Here is a 26,195-nt window from a genome sequence, read left to right as displayed (position 1 = left end):
TATTTTGATTTGTTTAACACTATATTGGTTACTGCATGATTCCATATGTGTTATTTCATAGTTTTGATGTCTTCACTATTATTCAACAATGTATAAAATTGTGAAAATAAAGAAAAACCCTGGAATGAGAATGTGTGTCTAAACGTTTGACTGGTACTGTTTATGTTTAAGATATTGCCATGGCGGTGCAATTTAGAAGTAGCACAAAAACCCGCAACTCGCGACCAATACATTTTCACCCCCGACATCGTTTTCAAAGTTGCCCAATTTCAGGAAAACTGCAGAAATGACAACCCTGAGTGTGGAATGAATTGCGAAAATTGCATCAATTGCGTAATATGTACCATACGGCAACGTGAATACACAAAATGTGTGCACGCGGCGTAACTCTATGAGGGAAATGAATGGCGTTTTTGTATGCGTTTTGGATAAACACCGAAAATAAGTTCTGTGGTAATAACAGACTTAGGATATCTTACACGTTTTGTTCTATGACATCATATTCATCAGCAAACGTCACTTATTGTGAATTTTGACGATTGTATGTAATAATAAAATAAAACGAATCACAAAGGCTTCATAATTCATTAAGGTTATGTTAACTGACTTTTATGTCAGAAAAAACGCATAGGATATCCTAAGCCTGTGTTAACCTCAAACCTTATTTTCAGTGTGTATTGCAAAACCCCTATTCTTTCCCAATAGGGATGGCTGAACGAACCAGAGCTAACTCATTTCCGGGATTTAGGACTACAACTATAGTGAAAATAATATATAGTGGTGAGTGGTTTCTGAAGTATAATTCTAATTGTTTTCGTAAATTCCTTCATGTATTTGAATATGAGCACAATACAAATTGACATTGATTAAAATGTAATATTTCGAATGAGTTATCCACAATGTAAACGTAAGGTCTCATCATACTAACGTGACGTCATCATTTGTGCTGCAGGCAGAATACTCAGTCGCACATAAAGGAAATTTGTCAACATACATGTCGACGAGAAGTTATGGCGGAATTAAATCGAAGTCTTCAAGAATATCTGGCCCAGTCTAAAGGTGGTGCCAAGACGATTTCTCAGTCCAGCTCAAGTACGACCATAGATATCGAATCCACTTCAGTAGCTGGGAGCTGGTTCGGTAGCTGGTCGAGCCCGTTCTCTGGTTCCAGCAGTCGCGGCGGAGGTTCGACAGGCCAAGGGTTGGGCAGCGGCTATTCCTGGCCGTGGTCTGCGGAGCCAGACCCATGTCTTCCGGGAATGAGTCGCTCGCAACGACTGGTCGCTTTCGGAGTGTGTATTGCGTTCTCAGCGTTGTGCTTTGGACTGTCCGCCCTGTACGCACCCTTGTTGCTGTTGTATGCGCGCAAATTTGCCCTGCTCTGGTCTCTCGGCTCTCTTTTCGCAATTCTGGGAGCAGCGATACTGCGGGGACCCAGCAAGCTCATAGCGAGGCCGACTCCCAGCGCGTTGGTGTATCTGTGCTCTATTGGAGGTACACTTTATGCAGCGCTCAGCCTTCACAGCACCATACTCACCGCCGTCGGAGCCATTGTCCAGGTTGCCGTAATCGTTGGGTACATCGTCTCTTTGCTGCCGGGCGGTAGCGCAGGAATTCGATTCATGGGAGGGATGGCAGTGTCTGCTATCAAAAGGACTGTCACGGGTAAAACGATGCCAATTTAACCACCACTTCAATTAATCCGAACGGACTTTTGCCCTCTGTTGTGAATAGGACTGAATGACTAGTTTAGAGTGCACTAACAAAACAAAGTCATAATGTGGCCCATGACAATGGTGTTAATTCCTTGTTTTCTTCTCTTGTAATTTACTTCTGATGGACCAACATGCCCAGTAATATATCAGAATAAGACTCAAATGGAACAGACCAGCAGAGAACTATGAAGCCTCATGTCTTTTTTTTTTCAACTAATAAAATGTACAATCTTATCATGGAATGTCTTTTCAATCCTGAACCAAGGGATAGAATATTGGCCTAGAGTGGATGAAATACTTGGTGCAGGACCAAGGGAATAGCACCAAACGTACCAATTCTGCATGCCAGGCAAGCTAAATCAAGCGTATTTCTAAAACCGTAGGCTATTTGAAAGTCTATTCAGGTCTGGCTAGTTTCAAATGCATGTTTCCTTATCCAAACATGTCAGATAATGCATCCTAACTTCCTCCTTTAGGTAATCACTTATTGAGAATATCCAAAAAGGCTATGTATGGTCTTAGGTTCTGATTTAATATAGCCTTTCCTTTAGATTGGCAATATGTTTACGAGTCATTGCAATGGTGTCTCAATTAATGGTTAATGTGATGACGTGGGCACTGCGTGACCTGCTGAAGTCTATGGAACACCAGTGTATACTACTAGCCTGGTCCCAGATGTGTTTAATGTCTTGACTTCTATGGTCATTGTCACTCCAAACCAGGGAGATGGCAAGACAGGTCTAGGACCAGGCTAAGGGTGTACAAGTACACACTCTTCTTTCTCCCCCCACACTGTCATTGAACAAAGAATGAAAGACCAGAAACAAGGGTGACATTTTGCACACATTTCTATTAGTCTCATACAAAAAAATGGACAAAAGCAATATGACAATCTCATGACAAACTGTACATTTAGAAAGAGAGGAAGGCCGCCTCGATATTCAGGGGAGCCCGGCGATGAGACAGTGATTCTTCTTCTCTCCATTATTGGACATTTAAAAATGAACTTAAATAAATGGAGCCGAGGACTTGGGGGGAATAACACATTCAACGCCCTGTTCTGTTTGTTAACTACCAGTGACAAACAGGACTTCTGAGCATCCCAAATGGCACCCTATTCCCTATATAGTGCACTACTTTTGACCATACCCCTATGGGCCATGTTCAAAAGTAGTGTTCTATATAGGGAATAGGGTGCCATTTGGGATGCAGCCTTATAGCCGAGGACCAAATCCTCTCCTGGAATAATGAATCTTGAAACGGTGGGCATTTTCAGTGTGGCGCCACAGCCTCTGAACATTTTCAGATATAAATGTAATGGACAGAGTGGACATGGTTCTCTATTCTTCCCAAAACAAACAAAAGTTGTCTGATCTGTACATTGTATTCCCATCTGCAAAGTTCAATGTGTCCAACTGCGTAAGATCCTGGACTCTTTCTATTATGTGTGATTGGTACAGTACATGTAGAAAAGAGAAACTATGGGCCGTTCACATTATCACATGAAGTGTGTCCAGGGGTTTATTCAGGAGGGTGTAGCATTACAAAGCATTCAGACAGAAATATGTTGAGAACAGACAATTCTTTCTAATGCAGAATGAGGAATCCTACCAACGCCTGTCTACAATGTTCTAAACGTTGCACCCTCCTGAATAAACCCCAGGTTTCTTGCCTGTTACAATGCTTTGTTCAAACCACACTGACAAAAACCATTCTGTTATGTGACCCATGTCTGAACTTGGAATAGAAACCTTGACCAATCAGTGATTGCTTCAGCTTGTCATATCCATCCTGTGTCCAATCAGGCCACTAGACAATACCTGCAGCGACCAATCAGGATGAGTATGGCAAAGAGCCATAGGGCGGAATCTGTCGTCTAAAGGATCCAAATGTAAAGATAGCAACTCGTCCATCCCGTAGTGAGAGACCTGAGGCTTTCGACACATACAGCAATAAAGGCCCTTTCCCACTCCATGAGGCCCCTATACACACAGTAAACAATCCATCCTCTAGCCTTACAAGCAGGCCTGAAGAGGTGTAGTCTGAGCCCAGAGATGATCCACTGATCTGGGGGACAGGAGGTGGCGGTAGTGGTTGTGTATCTCTTTTTGGTCCCTGTCCTCTTTGCAGGGGGGGGGGGGGGGGTGAATAGGAGGGAAAAGGGGATGGGGAGGTAAGAGAGTGGAGGTTTGGTGGGGAGCAGGTAGGTCGATTGGTAGTGAGTTGTTCCTTCAGTCCTACCGGCCACGCCCTCCTCCCCTGGGGGCCCCGCGGGGCGCCCCCCTCCAGCCCCCTCTGCCACCACGGGTCGAGGGGCCGTAGCCGCCTTCCTCTCTCTGGGGCGGTCGGCCTGGAGAGAGCAGAGGGAAAAGAGACTGGGGTTGGACTCCGTTCCATTTCAAATTAGGACATAAAACCACTTAACCCTAATACCAACAAAGAATGACATGCAAAGACAGATTATAGAAGTCTCAATACAGTGCATTTGGAAAGTATTCAGACCCCTTGACTTTTTCCACATTGTGTTACGTTAGTCGTATTCAAATTTTAATTTATTTTTTTTAATCCCCCTCAATCTACACACAATACACCATAATGGTAAAGCTAAACTATATAAAAACAAAACTGAAATATACATTTACATAAGTATTCAGACCCTTTACTCAGTACTTTGCTGAAGCACCTTTGGCAGTGATTACAGCATTGAGTCTTCTTGGGTATGACGCTGCAAGCTTGGCGACCTGTATTTGGGGAGTTTCTCTCATTGTTTTCTGCAGATCCTCAAGCTCTGTCAGGTTGGATGGGGAGCGTCGCTACACAGCTATTTTCAGGTCTCTCCAAAGGTGTTAGATTGGGTTCAAGTCCTGGCTCTGGCTGGACCACTCAAGGACATTCAGAGACTTGTCCCGAAGCCACTCCTGCATTGTCTTGGCTGTGTGCTTAGGGTCGTTGTCCTGTTGGAAGGTGAACCTTCACCCTAGTCTGAGGTCCTGAGCGCTCTGGAGCAGTTTGTCATCAAAGATCTCTCTGTACTTTGCTCTGTTAATCTTTTCCTTGCTCCTGACTAGTCTCCCAGTCCCTGCTGCTGAAAAACATGCTGCCACCACCATGCTTCACCGTAGGGATGGTGCCAGGTTTCGTCCAGACGTGACGCTTGGCATTCAGGCAAAAGAGTTCAATCTTGGTTTCATCAGACCAGAGAATGTTGTTTCTCATGGTCAATGTCCTTCAGGTTACTTTTGGAGAACTCCAAGTGGGCTGTCATGTGCCTTTTACTGAGGAGTGGCTTCCGTCTGGCCACTACCATAAATGGCTGATTGGTGGAGTGCTGCAGAGATGGTTGTCCTTCTGGAAAGTTCTCCCATCTCCACAGAAGAAATCGAGCTCTCTCAGTCACCATCGGGTTCTTGGTCACCTCCTGTCCAATTGCTCAGTTTGGCCAGGTGGCCAGCTCTAGGAAGAGTCTTGGTGGTCCGCAATTTCTTCCATTTAAGAATGATGGAGGCCACTGTTCTTGGGGACCTTCAATGCTGCAGACATTTGATGGTACCCTTCCCCAGACTTGTGCCTCGACACAATCCTGTCTCGGAGCTCTACGGACAATTCCTTCAACCTCATGGCTTGGTTTTTGCTCTGACATGCACTCTCAATTGTGGGACATTATATAGACAGGTGTGTGCCTTAACAAATCATGTCCAATCAATTTAATTTACCACAGGTGGACTCCAATCCAGTTGTGGAAACATCCCAAGGATGATCAATGGAAACAGGGTACACCTGAGCTCAATTTCAAATCTCATAGCAAAGGGTCTGAATACTTATGTAAATAAGATATTTATTTTTTATACATTTCTAAAAAGCTTTCATTATGGGGTATTGTGTGTAGATTAATTTTTTTAATTTAATCCATTTTAGAATAAGGCTGTAACATTTTAGTTTTTTTATTTCATCTTTATTTAACCAGGTAGGCCAGTTGAGAACAACTTCTCATTTTCAACTACGACCTGGCCAAGATAAAGCAAAGCAGTCAAAGTCTCCATGACAAGTAATGGATACATGACTCACAGCCTTAGCATCAGTCATTGTCACGCAAATACCCCCCCAACCCCTCTCCCCTGTATACCTGTTGTCCTGTCCTCTACCCCTGCTCCCGGGGAGTCTTGGTCTCCGGTGCCCGGGCCGTCGTGCCACGGGCGTTTGCGTGGGGGCAGCGAGGCCATGTCCATGCCCTGCAGGGAGGAGGAGCGCTCACGGCTGGCAGGGGACGGGCTGTCGTGCAGCGGGCCGTGCTCGGAGCGCTGGCCTTCTCTGTAAGCCTCGTGACCTGGGAGCACACAGGCACACACACACAGTAGCACACACACACACACAATTACATGAACACAGTAATTTCCCAACAGGGTCAAAATGGGGAGATGTGGATAAAACGGACACTATTACTCACACTACTTGTGGCACTATTTATTTCATACCCTGGCGCTGAGCTGTCAAAATGAACCCCTAAAAAATGAATTCCTTAGTAGTGTCGCACTAAAAATCCTCTGGGGCTGCCATATACATTGATTAGTCCTTTCACTACCTTGAACGTGTACATTACGTGGAATGAGACTGGCTGCTAGCCATGATTTCTGTAAGGGTTAGCCTACTATGCTATTATTTCCTTATGGCTAGCGTTGGGAGCTGTTGGCCTGCCACGCAACCCTGGTTCGATAAGACAGCCCCTTTACCTTGATCTTGCCCGCCCTCCCAGGCCTCCTGACTTCTGCCTCCCTCATAGTGTGGGGGGAACTCATCAGGGGTGGGGAGCAAGCCCTGGCGTCCACCTCCACCACCTCCTGAGGTAACAACCGAGGGATGAATGAAAGATAGGACCCATAGATTGATGGACAGATACAGACAGACGAGAAAGAGGTAGAGAGAGAACTAGATAAGGACAGAGGCTGATAGATCATAAAAGAGGGACAGACAACAAACTCAGCTGGTCTCACCTCCTCCTCTGGGTGGGCCCCCTCCTCGGGGGGGTCTCCCCCTCCCTCCGTTGTCCCAACCTCCGGCCATCTCATTTGAGGTGTCAAAGTTCTCTTCCTGCCCACCAAACTCATCAGGGAACCCCCTCCCCCCAGGGCGACCCTGTCCAACCCCTCTGTACCTGCACAGAAAATAGATGCCGCTTGAGTGGATACAGAAGGCCCGTTGAAACATCCATGCCCCACTGTTCATGCTTTACCCTTTCTTTCGAAAAGGGAGAGGTTCACACTTCAGGACACTAAGTAAAGGCTATAAAACAAATCACATATGATTGTGCTTACTCTCAGCAGTGTGATATGCGATACTGCAACTGCTAGACAAAATACATGATTCAAAACAGATCCTCAGCTGCTGTTTTTAGAGGAAACATCCACTAAGAAGATAACTTGGGCAATCCAATGTGCGTTAAAAACCAGTGCACTAGACAGCCGACAATGCGCCTTTTACATTCATTTTCCCAGACGTTTGCAGAGATTGCATTCAGGGTGAACTATGCACATGTCGGCTCAAGCGTAAATTACCTTTAAAAGTCTGTTATAATGCGCTGCTCTATAATGTGACTTGGATTGAATCCTGGCCTTGGTATGCATAATGTCTGTGTTCTAGTTTTTACAGTGTATTTTGACAGTACGTAGTTAGTAGGCGAGTTTGTAGGAAGGCTAGGTTGCCAGTTAGGACAGTTTGTGCGTTAGTAGAAAAGCTGGTTGGTGAGTTAGTAGGAAAGCTAGGTGGCGAGTTGGTAAGTTAGTCAGTGAGTTAGTAAGTGAGTTAGTAGGCGAGTTAGTAGGAAAGTTAGACCCACGTGTCGTCTGAGTCCTGGCCATGCCTTGGTGGAGGCAGTCTGTCTCTCTGCCTCTGGTCAAACTCCTCTCCTGGACTCCCATAACCACCAAACCTGACATGCACACACGCACATAAGCCCATAGTTTGAGGAACCCGAGGCAGAAGCAACCCATAGATCCACTAATATAGTAAGTTAAGGGTGAGAGCAAAGGTAGGTTTGAAAGACGAAGGTTGGGGTTAAGATGAGAATGATGAAAAAGTAGGTGAGAGGTGAGATTTAAGGTGTAGAGGTACAGGTAAACACTATGAGAGCTTAGGTGAGATTTCAAGTAAGTATAAAGATGTATGTTAGAGAGCCGGTAGAGGTGGCGGCACGGACGTAAGTAAAGACAGACGCGAGGTTAAAGGTCACAACCGAAAAGCAAGGTAAGCTCACCTGTCGTCCCTGCGGCCTCGGAACTCTCCCCCATCACGGGGGAATCTTTCCTCAGAAGAGCCCCAGTTTCCCCCATTCCCCCCTCCTCCCCCTTGCCCTCCTCTGTGGCCTCCCTGGTATTCCTGGCTGGACCCTCTCCTCCAGCTCTCTTCTCCCCGTCCGTGGAAGTCCTGGCCACCTTCATTGAAGTCGTTGGATCGGCGCCCCTGCTGAGAGTCTCCCCAGTAAGAACCAGAGCCCTGGTCAGGGCCCCCAGGGCCACCCTGCCCCTGGCCCCCAGGTGGAGGACCCATGTGGTGGTTGGGAGGCCCTCGGGTATCTCCTTGGGAGAATCGAAGACATCAAAACAGAGGGCACATACTGAAATATAAGTCAGACAAAACATAAAGCTCTTTCAATGGAGAAACGCCATTGAGAATGCTTTTTAGTCCAGGACTAGGCTTAATCTGTGTCTGGGAAACAGGCCCCAAGTGTTTATGTCAGTAAGTATCAACTGTATTCTTTACTACAGTATGTGTTTGAAAAGTCATCTTCCTTGCTCACTTCAGTAATGTTTACATGCTGTTTTACCCACTTCACATGTATATACTGTATTCTAGTCATGCCTCATCCTCTATAACTACTGCTGTACACACCTTTACTATTCATACTGTCTTTACGCACCATTATATGTAAACTCGGCAAAAAAAGAAACGTCCTCTCACTGTTATTTTCAAACTTAACATGTGTAAATATTTGTATGAACATAACAAGATTCAACAACAGACATAAACTGAAATATACTGCTCAAAAAATTAAAGGGAACACTTAAACACAATGTAACTCCAAGTCAATCACACTTCTGTGAAATCAAACTGTCCACTTAGGAAGAAACACTGATTGACAATAAATTTCACATGCTGTTGTGCAAATGGAATAGACAACAGGTGGAAATTATAGGCAATTAGCAAGACACCCCCAATAAAGGAGTGGTTCTGCAGGTGGGGACCACAGACCAATTCTCAGTTCCTATGCTTCCTGGCTGATGTTTTGGTCACTTTTGAATGCTGGCGGTGCTTTCACTCTAGTGGCAGCATGAGACGGAGTCTACAACCCACACAAGTGGCTCAGGTAGTGCAGCTCATCCAGGATGGCACATCAATGCGAGCTGTGGCAAGAAGGTTTGCTGTGTCTGTCTGCGTAGTGTCCAGAGCATGGAGGCGCTACCTGGAGACAGGCCAGTACATCAGGAGACGTGGAGGAGGCCGTAGGAGGGCAACAACCCAGCAGCAGGACCGCTACCTCCGCCTTTGTGCAAGGAGGAGCAGGAGGAGCACTGCCAGAGCCCTGCAAAATGACCTCCAGCGGGCCACAAATGTACATGTGTCTGCTCAAACGGTCAGAAACAGACTCCATGAGGGTGGTATGAGGGCCCGACGTCCACAGGTGGGGGTTGTGCTTACAGCCCAACACCGTGCAGGACGTTTGGCATTTGCCAGAGAACACCAAGATTGGCAAATTCGCCACTGGTGCCCTGTGCTCTTCACAAATGAAAGCAGGTTCACACTGAGCACATGTGACAGACGTGACAGAGTCTGGAGACGCCGTGGAGAACGTTCTGCTGCCTGCAACATCCTCCAGCATGACCGGTTTGGCGGTGGGTCAGTCATGGTGTGGGGTGGCATTTCTTTGGGGGGCCGCACAGCCCTCCATGTGCTCGCCAGAGGTAGCCTGACTGCCATTAGGTACCGAGATGAGATCCTCAGACCCCTTGTGAGACCATATGCTGGTGCGGTTGGCCCTGGGTTCCTCCTAATGCAAGACAATGCTAGACCTCATGTGGCTGGAGTGTGTCAGCAGTTCCTGCAAGAGGAAGGCATTGATGCTATGGACTGGCCCGCCCGTTCCCCAGACCTGAATCCAATTGAGCACATCTGGGACATCATGTCTCGCTCCATCCACCAACGCCACGTTGCACCACAGACTGTCCAGGAGTTGGCGGATGCTTTAGTCCAGGTCTGGGAGGAGATCCCTCAGGAGACCATCCGCCACCTCATCAGGAGCATGCCCAGGTGTTTTAGGGAGGTCATACAGGCACATGGAGGCCACACACACTACTGAGCCTCATTTTGACTTGTTTTAAGGACATTACATCAAAGTTGGATCAGCCTGTAGTGTGGTTTTCAGACCTCCATGGGTTGATAAATTGGATTTCCATTGATTATTTTAGTGTGATTTTGTTGTCAGCACATTCAACTATGTAAAGAAAAAAGTATTTAAGATTATTTCATTCATTTAGATCTAGGATGTGTTATTTTAGTGTTCCCTTTATTTTTTTGAGCACTGTAGTTCCAGACATGTGACTAACAGAAATTGAATAATGTGTCCCTGAACAAAGGGGGAGTCAAAATCAAAAGTAACAGTCAGTATCTGGTGTGGCCACCAGCTACATTAAGTACTGCAGTGCATCTCCTCCTCATGAACTACACCAGATTTGCCAGTTCTTGCTATGAGATGTTACCCCAGTCTTCCACCAAGGCACCTGCAAGCTCCCGGACATTTCTGGGGGAATGGCCCTAGCCCTAGCACTCTGATCCAACAGGTCCCAGACGTGCTCAATGGGATTGAGATCCGGGCTCTTCGCTGGCCATGGCAGAACACTGACATTCCCGTCTTGCAGGAAATCACGCACAGAACGAGCAGTATGGCTGGTGGCATTGTCATAATGGAGGGTCATGCCAGGATGAACCTGAAGGAAGGGTACCACGTGAGGGAGGAAGATGTCTTCCCAGTAACGCACAGCGTTGAGATTGCCTGCAATGACAACAAGCTCAGTCCGATGATGCTGTAACACGAGCTCCACCTCCAAATCGATCCCGCTCCAGAGTACAAGCCTTGGTGTGACGCTCATTCCTTTGACGATAAACGCGAATCTGACCATCACCCCTGGCTAGACAAAACCGCGACTCGTCAGTGAAGAGCACTTTGCCAGTCCTGTCTGGTCCAGCGATGATGGGTTTGTGCCCGTAGGCGACGGTGGGTTTGTAGGAGACAATGTTGCCGGTGATGTCTGGTGAGGACCTGCCTTACAACAGGCCTACAAGCCCTCAGTCCAGACTTTCTCAGCCTATTGCGGACAGTCTGAGCACTGACGGAGGGCAGTTGTTGCCATCCTTTACCTGTTTGCTGCGGGGACGTGCTTCCATTCAGCCACAAGACCATTAGTGAGGTTGGGCACTGGTGTTGGGCAATTAAGCCTGGCTCGCAGTCAGCATTCCAATTCATCCCAAAGGTGTTTGATGGAGTTGAGGTCAGGGCTCTGTGAAGGCCATTCAAGTTCTTCCACACAGATCTCAACAAACCATTTCTGTATGGACCTCACTTTTTTCAAGGGGGCATTGTCATGCTGAAACAGGAAAGGGCCTTCCCCAAACTGTCATTGCATGCTAATTTCCCTTCACTGGAACTAAGGGGCCTAGCTCGAACCATGAAAAAACACCCCCATACCATTATTCCTCCACCAACAAACTTTACAGTTGGCACTATGTATTGGGGCAGGTAGCTTTCTCCTGATATCTGCCAAACCCAGATCTGTCCGTGGGACTGCCAGATGGTGAAGCGTGATTCATCACTCCAGAAAACGCATTTCCACTGCTCCAGAGCCGACGCTTGGCATTGTGCATCGTGATCTTAGGCTTGTGTGCAGCTGCTCGGCCATGGAAACCCATTTCATGAAGCTCACAAAGAACAGTTAATGTGCTGATGTTGCTTCCAGAGGCAATTTGGAACTTGGAAGTGAGTGTTGCAACTGAGGAGAGACAATTTTTACGTGCTACGCGCTTCAGCACGCGGTGTTCCCGTTCTGTCAGCTTGTGTGACTAGACAACTTCACGGCTGAACCGTTGTTGCTCCTAAACGTTTCCACTTCACAATAACAGCACTTACAGTTGACCCGGGCAGCTCAAGCAGGGCAGAAATTTTACAAACTGACTGGTGCCATCCTATGACGCTGCCACGTTGAATGTCATTGAGCTCTTCAGTACGGGCCATTCTACTGCCAATGTTTAGCTATGGAGATTGCATGGCTGTGCACTCGATTTTATAAACCTGTCAGCAACGGGTGTGGCTGAAATAGCCGAATCCATTAATTTCAAGGGTTGTCCAAATACTTTTGGCCATGTAGTGTATTTATACTCTGACATTGCTCGTTCTGATATTTCTTCATTTCAGATTTTTTTTCTGGATGTGTATATAGTTTATTTTTTACTGCTAGGTATTACTGCACTGTTGGAGATACAAACACAAGCATTTCGCTGCAACTGCGATAACATCTGCAAATCTGTGTAAGCGACCAAAAAAACTTAGATTTTATCTTAGACTCATGAGAATTTGTGTTCACCTACCTTTGCCATTGGGTCCTTGCTGTCCCATCCCATGCATCATGGGGCCAGTGTTTTGTCCCACCTGTGTGAAATGTTGTTTTTAGGATTTGAGACTTTTTGTAAACAACACAAAGGGGCGTTTCAATAAGCATTGAATTGAATCATTTCATGTTGCACACAAACAGCCCTACTGCTTAAATATTGAATTTTAACTCAATGTAGCTAGCAAGTTGGCTAACCAACAAGACAATGTTGCTACAATTTCCACCACCCCAGATTAACATTTACCTCTTTAGATTCAACAAAAGCTCTTGCCACATTCTTATGAAATGAGCCTACCTTCATATTTCTGACATTTATTTTGTTTTACAGCTAGTTTGACAATCTCACCTGGTGCTGCATGTAGGATGGAGGCCCCTGCATATTGCCTGGGGGTCCTTGCATGTTTCCAGGGGGCCCCTGCATGTTCCCGGGGGGTCCTTGCATGTTACCCAGTGGGGGCCCGTGCATCCCACCTGGGGGTGGCCCCTGCATGTTGCCCATTCCATGCATGCCCCCCATGCCTGGCATGTTGCCGTGTGTCCTGGGAGGGTTCTGCATGGGAGGCCCCATCCCCACCCCACCCTGCATGGGTCCCTGTGGGCCCATCATATTCCCCTGAGGGGGCATCATGCCCCCCTGAGGTGGAGGCCCCTGGCCTCGAGGAGGGGGCCCCATCATTCCTCCCGGTGGGGGGCCCTGCATGTTTCCGGGGGGCCCCTGCATCCCTCTGGGTCCGGGAGGCATGCCGTGAGGCCCCTGGGGGCCCATGTTTCTGTGGGGGCCGGGGTGCCTCTGCATGCCTTGAGGCCCATGGAGGTCAGGTGGACCCATCATGCCTTGAGGAGGCCCCTGGTGGTGCTGGGACCCTGGAGGGGGGCCCATCTGGCCCGGACGCATGAACGGAGCCTGCATGACGCCAGGGCCCATGGGGGGCCCCATGTTGTGGGGCATCTGCTGAGGGGGCATGGACTGGGGGAAGCCCTGAGGAGGTGGGGGCATGGTTCCACCCTGGCCAGGGAAAGGTGGCATGGGTCCTTGTGGGCCTCCTGGGGGAGGCATGTTCCCGTCCATCTGATTCATACGGTCCATCTTCATTTGCTGGGGAAAATGATTCAGCCTATCATACCTGATTCAGCATATCATTTAAAGGGATAGTTCACGTTAAATCTATATTTGAGTAAAATTACACTTCCCTTCAGTTGTGTCTATCTGAAGGCCCATGTTGAAATAATCCATAATAATCTATTCTATTATTTATTTCTAATATTCTATTATTTTCGTCAGATTTCATGTATGGAAACAGCCGAGCTGGAACGTCCTCAAAAACACTAGCAAGAACCTGTCCATGTTTTCTTTCCCACGAGAATGTTATTTTTGCAATAAAATTCAAATCTTTTAATGCTCTGATACTTCCTATGTTCACGGGTCAGTTTTGTTCACATCTGGAAAGCAATACAGGTCTAAGAGCCTGCCACAGGGGGATGACATCATCACTGGAAGATGCATACGGATGCTCTGTGCTGTGGCTACGTGAGGACATCGTTCCAGTTCTGAGTAACCAAATTCCAGCAATTATTTCAGCAGTATCCACGTTAAAAAAAATCCCTTCTACCTCCAACTACCAAACTTAGTTTGAAGTGTTTTTTAGGGAGTTTCGGCTTGTAGTGCAGCTTTGCGAACATCGGTCCGGCCGTTTCCGTTCATGAAATCTGACAATGCTAGCCAGAAGTAAATAATGGATTATTGTGGATTTTGTCACCATGGGCCTTCAGACACAACTCAAGTTAAGGCCCAAATATAGATTTTGCATGAACTATCCTTTTAATCTGAAACAAATGCCTGTAGCTGCACTGCAGGGCTAGGTTTGTTGATCAATGACCTAAAATGAATTTCTCTTGCAATCGCTCTTTCATGTTACACATTTCTGTCACTGACACATTTTTTTGTTTCAAAGAGGACCTCTCACCTCTAGCATCATCGGGTTGGTGTTGGTCTTCCCATCCATTTTCTTCTCATCCATCCTTTCTTTCTTCTCTCCTCCCGGTGGCACGAGAGGCACCTTATTATCCGCCCAGGCCTGAAGGAAGGAAAGGGGGAGGAGACAAAGGAAGGGAGAAAGAGTGAGAAATGTCACGGAGCAAATACTCAAATTTACTCACAACAGACCCGTCTTGCTTCTTTTTCTTGCTTCTTGTATACAAAACTGAATCAAGACTAAGTTACCTGCTGGAATTGGGCAGGGATGGGTTTGGCATAGGGGACCTTCTTCTGTGGCACTTTCTTCTGGTCTTTCTGTAAAATCTCCTCAATCCCCCAATCCAGACCTGGGATGCTCATCTCCTCCTCGGCTGCAGTCTCTTTATCTTGAGAAAATCAAACAACGTTACCCATAGTCCACCAATCTACCACTCCAACCTTGCTAGAACTGTATAGACTGTGGAAGTCACAGCCCATTGCTGCAACTTTATTAGAGCTAACACAACTACAAAACTAAACCTTAACAACAACACCCCCCCCCCCCCCCAAACCATCTCTTTGACTTAGATGAGACAAAGATTTGTTTGAGAAGTGTGAATGTGTGTGTCCTCACCGCTTGCCTCTTGTTCCATGGCAGCTTTGAGCTGATCGGGGATCCCCATGCCAGGAATGGCAGCTAAGCTGTTTGGCTCCATGTCATCTGGAAAACAAAACAGACCCAGAACCACAAGTCAAATGGTGACACCATGTAACCTTGACCAGACACATGTGTCTGGCTGCAGTTAAACACCTTTTTTTCTACTTGACTTCAAACACCCACTATAGAAAACATTCTTTAAGGTGACCAACATGTTTTTTCCAAATTCTGCCAAATATTTCTGGTTTTAACTAGATAGTTCAGTTCTTCAGTTTGTTATTGAGGGTGAATACAATGCTTTCCAATTGATAGCTATACATTTCTTTGCAGCAATCAGACCTAGATTACAAAACTTTCTCAGATATTGTTCACCAATATTTACATTTCCCAACAGACAATCATGGAGATGGATATCAATTCATTCCTAGACACAATGAAATGATATCACATACTATACATGATTCCAAAATGACCATTCAATAGAGTTCCTTTTTGCATCTCCAACAGAGATTTCTGGGTGCATTAATGCATTCTGGCAAGAGTGCATCAAATGTCCTATGAATGATCTTAAATTGCAGTAGTTTTTCTTATAAGCAGGTATGAGCATTTTCACATATCTGTGACCAATGGTTCTCCTCAGTTTCCCATTTTTCCTTCTAGGTTCTGAACCATCAGGTAGAGTTTCAATCAACCCTTGATATAACTTGGCAATCAACCTCTTTGGCGTAGCAGCTTCTTTCAGGATTTTTTCTATGCTAGATGCCTTCAGGTTCATCCAGATTCTGTTGAAGCGGATTGTACTTAAAGATATTGGCCTTGGATAATCCAACACAGTAGAGATCCATCATAGTACATGTTCAAAAGTCACGATGCCACTTTGGTGCCAGGACTTAAAGGTGTTGTCATTAAACACTAGAGGTAAGGTGGGGTTATTCCAAATAGGGGTGCCTGGCGATATTGGTTCTTTTCACCTCATGAATTTATATGAATTCTCCCAAACACAAATGAATTGAGAATCGATGGATTGTCCGTTTCTTCCACGCCTTGGACCCGAAGTAGTGAATCTATTTTAGATCATAAAGGTATAACATTTATGGCTTAGATTTAAAAATAATTATCCATGCACAAGGATAATCTGCTGTCCATTGCTTAGTAAAGACAGTTGTGCAGCCCAGTAATCGAGTATCACAGTATGAGTCATAATACCCATAAAACCTAGCGGTCAAACAAGGAAATTTGTTCCAATAATTTTTCCACCATACATTTTTCCCATAGGGGATTTTAGAAACACTTAAAATAAGGGCTGTGTTACGTGTAGGCTTACCCTGGCGTGACGTTTTGATAACCGTGTAAATCTCTCTAGGACAAGGTGACTTATCAATATATTAGCCTGTATTTACCCCCAAAAAACAAACGCTAATTAGCTGCTAATGTGGACATCAAAGAACTACAAATGCCATGATGATCTGGCATTTGACTGCCGAATCGAGGCAAAGGTAAGAATGTCTGGATTAACTATCTAATGTTAGCGAAATTGTAATAAATAAACTGGTGAAATTTAATTCAATTGACAATTCTGTGAACTGTCTTGTGCAAGTTTTAAATTGACACAATAACTGTTACCAAAGGTGTCTGCTAGAGATGACGTGCAGGAGCTTGCAGGGATTTGTAGTCTTGCTTGTTGTCTACTTTGATGCTAATTAGCATTTTGGAATCAGAGTAAATAGAGCCGAACATATTGATAAGTCACCTTGTCCTATAGAGATTTACATGGTTATCAAAACATTATGCCAGGGTAAGCCTACACTAAACACGTTCCTTATTTTAAGTGATTCTAAAATTCCCTACGGGAAAAATGAATTGTGGAAAAAAGATTGGAATCATTTCCCTGTTTGACCGCTAGGTTTTTGGGGTATTATGACACCACCACTGTGGGGCTCTATACACAGACAAATTCAAACACACACACACAGCATACATACTTACACCTCACACAAAATATTCCTACACATCATACCGTATTCCACTCCATCCTCTGACATCCCAGGTAACAAATTCAGATTGTATCTGTCCCTCATCTTGTCCCCTGGCCGATTTCTCGTCCAGAATTTACTGAAAGGGATATAAATCACGCAGGAAACACGTCAAAGCACACCAGAACAGACATCCAAAATAACAATAATTTGTCCTATTTCACAGGTGTGTATTATACTCATGTGTGAATTGGAAATGTGTTTTTTGCATATCCCAACTACCCTGAGACACCCTTGGAGAGTGGGGTCCCGCCAGGGTCTGCCATTATCAACGGCAACCCTGGAGCAATTAGGATTCAGTGCCTTGCTCAAGGGCACAGACAATTTTTCACCTGGTCGGCTCGTGATTTCAAACTAGAGACCTTTAGGTTAATGACCCCACGCTCTAACCCTAGGCTATCTGCCACCCTCGCGACACATTCAGTATGCGGCCAATATGGAAATCAAACCCAAAACCTACCAACAGAGCCATTAGCCAACCATGGTACAATAGAAATATGGGAGAAAGGTCTATCAATAGTGGTGTGCAAGACAAGACAATTCAAGAACCATGTCGGCTCCGATATGATACAGGAACGATACGTTTTAGTTCAAAATGATTCGTTGAGATTCGATGCACTAACATTTGTTGCATTTAGACATGAGTTTCCCATTCTAAATTAAGGCCTAAGCTGTGCACCGTGCGTAGAAATGTTAAAGGATAATGACAGCAATTGGGGTGGCTCGACATGCACGATGACTTGTAGATCCATTACTGTCATACACAGTTACACATAGGAGAGGGCGCCCCAGTTCAGTCAGAAAAGACAAATCATTTTTGGAAGGGGAAAAAGAAAGTCATGCGAGTAAAAAACATTAGTGAACCGGTGGCTCGTAAAGTTAATTGGTTTTCTGACCGATACATGCCACATTTGGATCAGTTAAGAGTCCCACGGACCAACGTGCTCGTATCTTAAACATCTGAACCAGATTCCCATCTATATCAGGGAATTGTTACACCCTCATCTTTCAACCTTATGAACAATTCCATTTAGTCTTGCTTCCCTGTCTACACTGAACAAAAATATAAAACGCAACATAAGTGTTAGTCCCATGTTTCATGAGCTGAAATAAAAAAAATCCAGGGAAATATTCCATATTCACAAAAAGCTTATTTCTCTAAAATGTTGTGCACAAATGTTTACATCCCTGTTAGTGAGCATTTCTCCTTAACAAGGATAATCTATCCACCTGACAGGTGTGGCATATCAAGAAGCTGATTAAACAGCATGATCATTAGACAGGTGCACCTTGTGCTGGGGAAAATAAAAGGCCACTAAAATGTGCAGTTTTGTCACACAACACAATGCCACAGATGTCTGCAATTGGCCTGCTGACTGTCGGAATGTCCACCGGAGCTGTTGCCAGATAATTTAATGTTCATTTCTCGACTATACGCCTCCTCCAATGTCGTTTTGAGAATTTCGCAGTATGTCCGACCAGCCTCACAACCACAGACCAAGTGTATGGCGTCATGTAGGCGAGCGGTTTTCTGATGTCAACGTTATGGTGGCGGTGGGGTTACGGTATAGGCAGACATAAGCTACAGACAACGAACACAATTGCATTTTATCAATGGCAATTTGAATGCACAAAAATAACGTGGCGAGATCCTGAGGCCCATTGTAATGCCATTCATTTGCCGGCATCACCTAATTTTTCAGCATGATAATGTACGGCCCCATGATGCAAAGATCTGTACACTATTCCTGGTTATTCCATGGCTTCCAGACTCAGACATGTCACCCATTGAGAATGGTTTGAATACTCTGGATCGACATGTACGACAGTGTGTTCCAGTTCTCGCCAATATCCAGCAACTTCGCACAGCCATTGAAAAGGAGTGCGACAACATTCCAAAATCAACAGCCTGAACAACTGTATGCCAAGGCGATGTGTCGCGCCTCATTAGGCAAATGGTGGTCACACCATTTGTTGTGTTTACATTTTTGTTCAGTATACACTCTGGTATGGTGGAGAGTTAGTGTACGTCCATTGTTGTGATTCTCTATACAGTACATTCGGAAAGTATTCAGACCCCTTGAGTTTTCCCATACTTTATTATGTTACAGCCTTATTCAAACATGTATTACATTGGCTTTTTGCCCCACAATCTAAACACAATACTCCAAAATGACAAAGCAAAAATAGGTTTAGAAATGTTATCAAATGTATTAAAATAAAAAGCTGAAGTATCACTAACGTAAGTATTCAGAGCCTTTACGCTGTAATTTGTTGAAGCACCTTTGGCAACGATTACATGCTTGAATCTTCTTGGGTATGACACTGCAAGCTTGGCACACCTGTATTTGGGGAGTTTCTCCCCAAATTGTTCTCCGCAGATCCTCTCAAACTTTATCAAGTTTGATGGGGAGCGTCGCTGCACAGATATTTTCAGGTCTCTCCAGAGATGTTCGATCGGGTTCAAGTCCGGGGTCTGGCTGGGCTTCTCAAGGACATTCAGAGACTTGTCCCTAAGCCACTCCTGCGTTGTCTTGGCTGTGTGCTGAGGGTCATTGTCATGTTGGAAGGTGAACCTTCGCCCCAGTCTGAAGTCCTGAGCAGGTTTTCATCAAGGATCTCTTTGTACTTTGTTCGGTTCCTCATTCCCTCGATCCTGACTAGTCTCCCAGTCCCTGCCGCTGAAAAACATCCCCACAGCATGATGCTGCCACCACCATGATTCACGTAGGGATGGTGCCAGATTTCCTCCAGACGTGACGCTTGGCATTCAGGCCCAAGAGTTCCATCTTGGTTTCATCTGAACAGAGAATCTTGTTTCTCTGTGTCAGAGTCCTTTAGGTGCCTTTTGGCAAATGTTTACTGAGGAGTGGCTTCTGTCTGGCCACTCTACCATAAAGGAATGATTGTTGGAGTGCTGCAGATATGGTTGTCCTTCTGGAAGATTCTCCCATCTCCACTCTGGAGCTTTGTCACAGTAACCATCGGGTTCTTGGTTATCTCCCTGTCCAAGGCCCTTCTCCCCCAACTGCTCAGTTTGGCCTGGGCGGCCTGCTCTAGGTAGAGTCTTGGTGGTTCCAAACTTCTTCCATTGAAGAATGATGGAGGCCATTGTGTTCTTGGGGACCTTCAATGCTGCAAACATTTTTTTGTACCCTTCCCCAGATCTGTGCCAACACAATCCTGTCTCGGAGCTCTACAGACAATTCCTTCGACCACATGGCTTGGTTTTTGCCCTGACATGCACTGTCAACTGTGGAACCTTATATAGACAGGTGTGTGCCTTTGCAAATCATGTCCAATCAAACATCTCAAGGATGATCAGTGGAAACAGGATGCACTTGAGCTCAAATTTCAAGTGTCATAGCAAAGGGTCTGAATACTTATGTAAATAAGGTATCCATTTACTATTTTTAATACATTTGCAGAAATGTATAAAAACCTGCTTTCGCTTTGTCATTATGGGGTATTGTGTGTAGATTGAGGAAAATGTCGTATTAAGGCTCTAATGTAACAAAACGTGGAAAACGTCAAGGGGACTGATTACTTTCCGAATGCACTGTATGCAACTTGTAAGCTTACCTGGTGTGGTCGTTGGATCCCGAGCAGAGGATGTGCCCGAGCGGGTGCCACGCCAGGCTCCAGATCATGCCCTCATGGGCCATCTCCATTCCACCCACCTCCTTCTCCACACTGACAGAAAGCACAGGAGGAATAAATGATAAGAGCGGGATGTCACATGAAATGGTCATAATTGGTAATGAACCCAGTCCTTTGTAACAAGTCTAATGTCATGACTATAGGGTTTGTGTAGGAATTACTCACTTTCAGAGGCATCCAGACTACATTTATGAGCATTGCCTCTCTTGCAATCATACATTTTGTACTTTGTTCATTGAAATGACAGTCCGGCAAAGGAATCAAGCCTCTGGCAAGTGATTGGTAGAGAAAATGAGAACCTGTGTGTTGATTTGAGGCTTGAGCTGTCACTCTTACCCTACGTTCCAGAAGAGGAGGGATCCGTCCGAGCCTCCGCTGGCGAACAGGCCCTCGTGGACAGGGTGCCACGCTACAGCTGGAGGCAGGAGACAAAGGGTTAACACACATATTTCACTAACATAAGTTTAATGTCTCAAAAATAAAGTGGTCTGTCAACTCAAGGAGTTTCTCCTGCACCAGTAAAAATGATAGAGGACGTATTCACATCCTTGACAGAGCACAGCAGAAACAATCCATAGAAACACATGATATTCAACCACATACATGCATACACAGGGTAAATAAACTAAGCAACATTTGGCATCATAACATTCCTCTAACTAGAGCAGAGGCCACTTGCTGAACTAGGTGCTAAATGGAATAGGCCAAGTCAAGTCAGTCAAGCCAAAGCGTACCTGTGGCCTCTTTCTTGTGGCCCCGGAACACCTGCAGCTCCTCCTTGAGGTTGCGGATGTCAAAGAGCTTACACAGGTGGTCGCGGGACGCTGTCAGCAGCCAGTTACCGTTCAGGTTCCACTTCACCTCCATCACCGTGTTCTTATGGGCGTGACTGACGGAGAGGTAGGGTGAAAGATGGGAAGAGAGTAAGGTACTGATACCTTCTACACACTACTAAGCAGAGCTGAGCTGTACTGTGCAGGCCTGGTTGTGCATCCGGTTGCTGCCTGAACCGTGTGGAAAGGACGAATATCAGAGCCAGCACAGTACGGATCAGCTTGGCACAGTAGTGTAAAAAGGGTATAAGTTTCTTTCTGTCCTCCAAGTTGCCTCAAGCATTTTAAAAAGGATTGAACTATTTTACAGCTCCCTTTACCATCAGTCATCTACTGAGAAACTACATAGTAACAACAATTTTAACAAGAAAGCACAAATTGTTACGGAGAAATACCACATTTTATTAGATAATTTCTCAGGCGGCTCTGGGTTTTGGGGATGAGGTGCTTTATGCCACTTTCCGCTGCCTTTGGGTAAAACTCACAGTGTGGCCAAACTCTGTCCGGTCTTGGGATCCCAGAATTTTATTGGCTGCTGGCTATCTTTGCTCCCAGAAACCACCAGGCCTTTAGTGGGATGCCAGTCCACGCACTTCACGTCAGCTCCGTGACCTGTGGAGGAAGAACAACTTTAGTATCTGTAGGTGTGGACAGGACAAATATACAAATCGTTCACTTGTATGTGAATGTAAGAGGTGGTGCGGTCTACGGGTGTGTGTGACAAAGACTGTGTGTGTGTGTGTGTGTGTGTGTGTGTGTGTGTGTGTGTGTGTGTGTGTTTAGGAGAGTCACTCAATTCCACCCTCACTCACTGTGGGGTGACTACACATAAAACTTGGGAAATATACTTGTACCAATGCACATACATTATTAAAACAGTAGATGTGGTAGCAGACCAAATCCAAAGTAATTACTCATACCGGAAGATTGCAAAGTGTGTGTGTATGCCAAGAGAGAGCAAAAGAGGTGAACAAACTTAATTGAGACACCAACAAGGTTTAACAATGTGTACATTTGTGTGATAGGAGATACATGAGTGTACAAACCATTGGTGATAACATGACTGGTTGACCTTGTAAAGATTTGTTCCAAATTAACTAAGCCAATTCCTCTGGGTGTTAGGCACTCAACAATTTTACCTTTTGATTCTACAAGTAGTAAATAAGTCCTTCTTCAGGTCTACATAAGCACTACATGACACCAAATAAACGTTGCCTTTGTTTTACCTGATATTGCTATGTGCAGTTTAACATTCTACAAACAAATATGCTGGGATTTATGACAGTTTACATCAAGTGATTGTGAGCAGTGCATTCTTGTGTGTAACCCCTTCAGCCTAAATATTTACATGAAAGCACACACAGGGGTTCCATTTCAAGAATATGTGCACAGGTAGATATATGCTTGTGATAATGTACTTGCATGTAAAAACAAAACATGTTGAAGGAGTGAGAAGACAATTCACTTTGTCTGGCTTTAAATGGGTGCAGATTGACTGTGTGTGTGTGTGTGTGTAAATCATCTGCACACTAGAGATTGGATACCCTGCGATTCAGCATCCTCACAGTCTAAGACACATCTTAGATAATCATGGCTTGGCACATTCCAACTAGCTTAGTTTGATAGCTTTTAAAAACATGTTCAACTTAATTCAAAATGATACAAATACAAATTACATAGAAAATAATGTCCTCAGTCTGCTGGGTCCTTCATACCTGTGTTAATGTTTGAAACAACTGTTTGAAACAACTGTGTTAATGTTTGAAACAATGCTTTGTGGTTCCCTTACTACACCAGACAAGATCAGGGGGAGGGGAGGGGGGGGGGGTACTTGCTACATTAACTTTAGTTAAAAGCTGCTAATTTTGCCTTTGGACTATATAGTAAAATAGTACTAAATCCATTTTTACCTAGAAGTGCAGCAAGGCATTTCTGCTGTAAAAGCACATTACTTGAATAAGAACATAAGACAAATGGGTAAATTGATAGCTACATCAAACAATTTATTAAAGTGGAAACAAAACGAAGGGAGTAGTGAAAAACTCAGCAAAAAAAGAAACGTCCCTTTTTCAGGACACTGTCTTTCGAAGATAATTCGTAAAAATCCAAATAACTTCACAGATCATTGTAAAGGGTTTTAAACACTTTTTCCCATGCTTGTTCAATGAACTATAAACAATTAATGAAAATGCACCTGTGGAACGGTCGTTAAGACACTAACAGCTTACAGATGGTAGGCAATTAAGGTCACAGTTATGAAAACTTAGGACACTAAAGAGGCCTTTCTACAGACTGAAAAACACCAAAAGAAAGATGCCCAGGGTCCCTGCTCATCTGCGTGAACGTGCCTTAGGCATGCTGCAAGGAGGCATGAGGACTGCAGATGTGGCCAGGGCAATAAATTGCAATGTCAGTACTGTGAGACGCCTAAGACAGCGCTACAGGGAGACAGGACGGACAGCTGATCATCTTCACAGTGGCAGACCACGTGTAACAACACCTGCACAGGATCGATACATTCGAACATCACACCTGCGGAACAGGTACAGGATGGCAACAACAACTGCCCTAGTTACACCAGGAACGCACAATCCCTCCATCAGTGCTCAGACTGTCCAAAATAGGCTGAGAGAGGCTGGATTGAGGGCTTGTAGGCCTGTTGTAAGGCAGGTCCTCACCAGACATCACCGGCAACAACGTCGCCTATGGGCACAAACCCACCAGGGGTGGACCAGACAGGACCGGTAAAAAGTGCTCTTCACTGACGAGTTGTGGTTTTGTCTCACTAGGGGTGATGGTCGGATTCACGTTTATCGTCGAAGGAATGAGCGTTACACCGAGGCCTGTACTTCGGAGTTGGATCGATTTGGAGGTGGAGGGTCCGTCATGGTCTGGGGCGGTGTGTCACAGCATCATCGGACTGAGCTTGTTGTCATTACAGGCAATCTCAATGCTGTGTGTTACAGGGAAGACATCCTCCTCTCTCACGTGGTACACCCTTCCTGCAGGCTCATCCTGACATGACCCTCCAGCATGATAATGCCACCAGCCATACTGCTCGTTCTGTGCGTGATTTCCTGCAAGACAGGTATGTCAGTGTTCTGCCATGGCCAGCGAAGAGCCCGGATCTCAATCCCATTGAGCACGTCTGGGACCTGTTGGATCGGAGGGTGAGGGCTAAGGCCATTCCCCCCAGAAATGTCCAGGAACTTGCAGGTGCCTTGGTGGAAGACTGGGGTAACATCTCACAGCAAGAACAGGCAAATCTGCTGCTGTCCATGAGGAGGAGATGCACTGCAGTACTTAATGCAGCTGGTGGCCACACCAGATACTGACTGTTACTTTTGATTTTGACCCCCCTTTGTTCAGGGACACATTATTCAATTTCTGTTAGTCACGTCTGTGGAACTTGTTCAGTTTATGTCTCAGTTGTTGAATCTTATGTTCATACAAATATTTACACGTTAAGTTTGCTGAAAATAAACGCAGTTGACAGTGAGAGGACGTTTCTTTTTTTGCTGAGTGTATATAAATTAAAAGTCAATTCACTCAAGATTTGCACAAATCTTTGAGTATATCTCTAGTTTTTGTACACAAGGCTTCTCAATACCCACAAATCAAAACAACAATTTTCAACCAATGGTAACGCATTAGGTTATTTTCAAAATATCAGGGTGTCTACTAGAGGAAAAAGAAACGGCAAACTTGTTTCAAGTAAAAGTAAAATTCTGCATTTATTCTTCAATGAGCACAGAAAAGTGTAGTTTATTGAAAGGCGAAAAAAAATAAAAAAAGCAAGACAAACTGGTTTCAAGTAGGCTAAGTGATCATTTATGCATTATTCTTCAATGAGCACAGCAAAAATGATTTTGTTTCAAAATAAATAAAGCATGCAGAAGGGCCTTAAACCGAAGTCGGACGACAAGTAAACTTGCACACACGGTACAGAATCTGTGAATAAGCCAATTGCAGATTAGACCTAAACTTTCTGCATGGCCTGTGAATAGTTAACGTACAGAAATTGTCAGACTGCAACTGTGAACATATTAGCATAATACTAAAACAAGATGTTTGCTTTATTCATACTTGGCTGAAAGCATTTTATTCAATTCGCACAAGGATGCAAACATGCACTACAATGAATTACTCCCAATCCCTTCGCTAGGCTGAGTACCTGTCTAACAATCCACTCACTCCTTGTACTCCGTGTCATGTGCCAAAGACAAATTACACGGAGTACAAGGAGTGGCATGTAATAGCTGAACAGAGACCGGCAACAAGGCTATCCCTTCCCAGCAATTATTAAGAGAAAGCAAAGCATGTTATCAAGGAGGAACGTTTTTTCCTGACTAGGGTGTTTATGCAACAAAGACTTGATGTGACTGTGAATCATGCTGAACCATCCTGATCCTGACATAGGACACACTACAGAAAACACACCAAACCGTGTTCTCTTATGATGTACTAATATACAAGGGGATGGGACACTGAAACCAGTTCCTGTGAATATAGTATATACCATCACTAATAAATCCTGCTCAGCCTACAGTGCATTCGGAAAGTATTTTCCACATTTTGTTACAATACAGCCTTTTTCTAAAATGCATTAAATGTTTTTTTCCGCTCATCAATCTACACACAATAATGACAATGCAAACACAGGTGTTGAGAAATGTTTGCAAATTTATAC

The 26,195-nt window shown here is 44.9% G+C and overlaps 2 protein-coding genes across 6 annotated transcripts in view; one reads left to right on the top strand and one right to left on the bottom strand.

Moving 5' to 3' along the window:
* Window positions 1-629: 629 nt before the first annotated feature.
* Window positions 630-1,949, top strand: sft2d3 (SFT2 domain containing 3). The gene is made up of 2 exons (XM_029704013.1): window positions 630-780; window positions 953-1,949. Exon 2 carries the CDS (start codon window positions 1,011-1,013, stop codon window positions 1,683-1,685), a length of 675 nt encoding a protein of 224 aa, XP_029559873.1. The 5' UTR covers window positions 630-780; window positions 953-1,010; the 3' UTR covers window positions 1,686-1,949.
* A 596-nt stretch (window positions 1,950-2,545) lies between these two features.
* The window catches only part of wdr33 (WD repeat domain 33), a 41,063-nt gene continuing 17,413 nt past the window's right edge, over window positions 2,546-26,195 (bottom strand). Inside the window, exons 8-23 of one of the 5 annotated variants that reach the window (XM_029704008.1) lie at window positions 21,991-22,117; window positions 21,407-21,561; window positions 21,009-21,087; window positions 20,595-20,705; window positions 16,997-17,091; window positions 14,956-15,042; window positions 14,589-14,728; window positions 14,332-14,442; window positions 12,714-13,463; window positions 12,345-12,405; window positions 7,963-8,284; window positions 7,546-7,638; window positions 6,704-6,864; window positions 6,443-6,550; window positions 5,839-6,039; window positions 2,546-4,065 (exon numbers count right to left, since the gene is read on the bottom strand). In XM_029704008.1, the coding sequence (XP_029559868.1) occupies window positions 3,953-4,065; window positions 5,839-6,039; window positions 6,443-6,550; window positions 6,704-6,864; window positions 7,546-7,638; window positions 7,963-8,284; window positions 12,345-12,405; window positions 12,714-13,463; window positions 14,332-14,442; window positions 14,589-14,728; window positions 14,956-15,042; window positions 16,997-17,091; window positions 20,595-20,705; window positions 21,009-21,087; window positions 21,407-21,561; window positions 21,991-22,117 (2,714 nt within the window). In that variant the 3' untranslated portion in view covers window positions 2,546-3,952. The remainder of the gene's footprint in view (window positions 4,066-5,838; window positions 6,040-6,442; window positions 6,551-6,703; window positions 6,865-7,545; window positions 7,639-7,962; window positions 8,285-12,344; window positions 12,406-12,713; window positions 13,464-14,331; window positions 14,443-14,588; window positions 14,729-14,955; window positions 15,043-16,996; window positions 17,092-20,594; window positions 20,706-21,008; window positions 21,088-21,406; window positions 21,562-21,990; window positions 22,118-26,195) is intronic. The other 4 variants (XM_029704009.1, XM_029704010.1, XM_029704012.1 and 1 more) reach the window with 4 other exon arrangements.

Source organism: Salmo trutta, chromosome 21 (assembly GCF_901001165.1).
Source record: "Salmo trutta chromosome 21, fSalTru1.1, whole genome shotgun sequence".
Taxonomy (NCBI): Eukaryota; Metazoa; Chordata; class Actinopteri; order Salmoniformes; family Salmonidae; genus Salmo; species Salmo trutta.
This window is presented reverse-complemented; position numbering and strand designations above follow the sequence as displayed.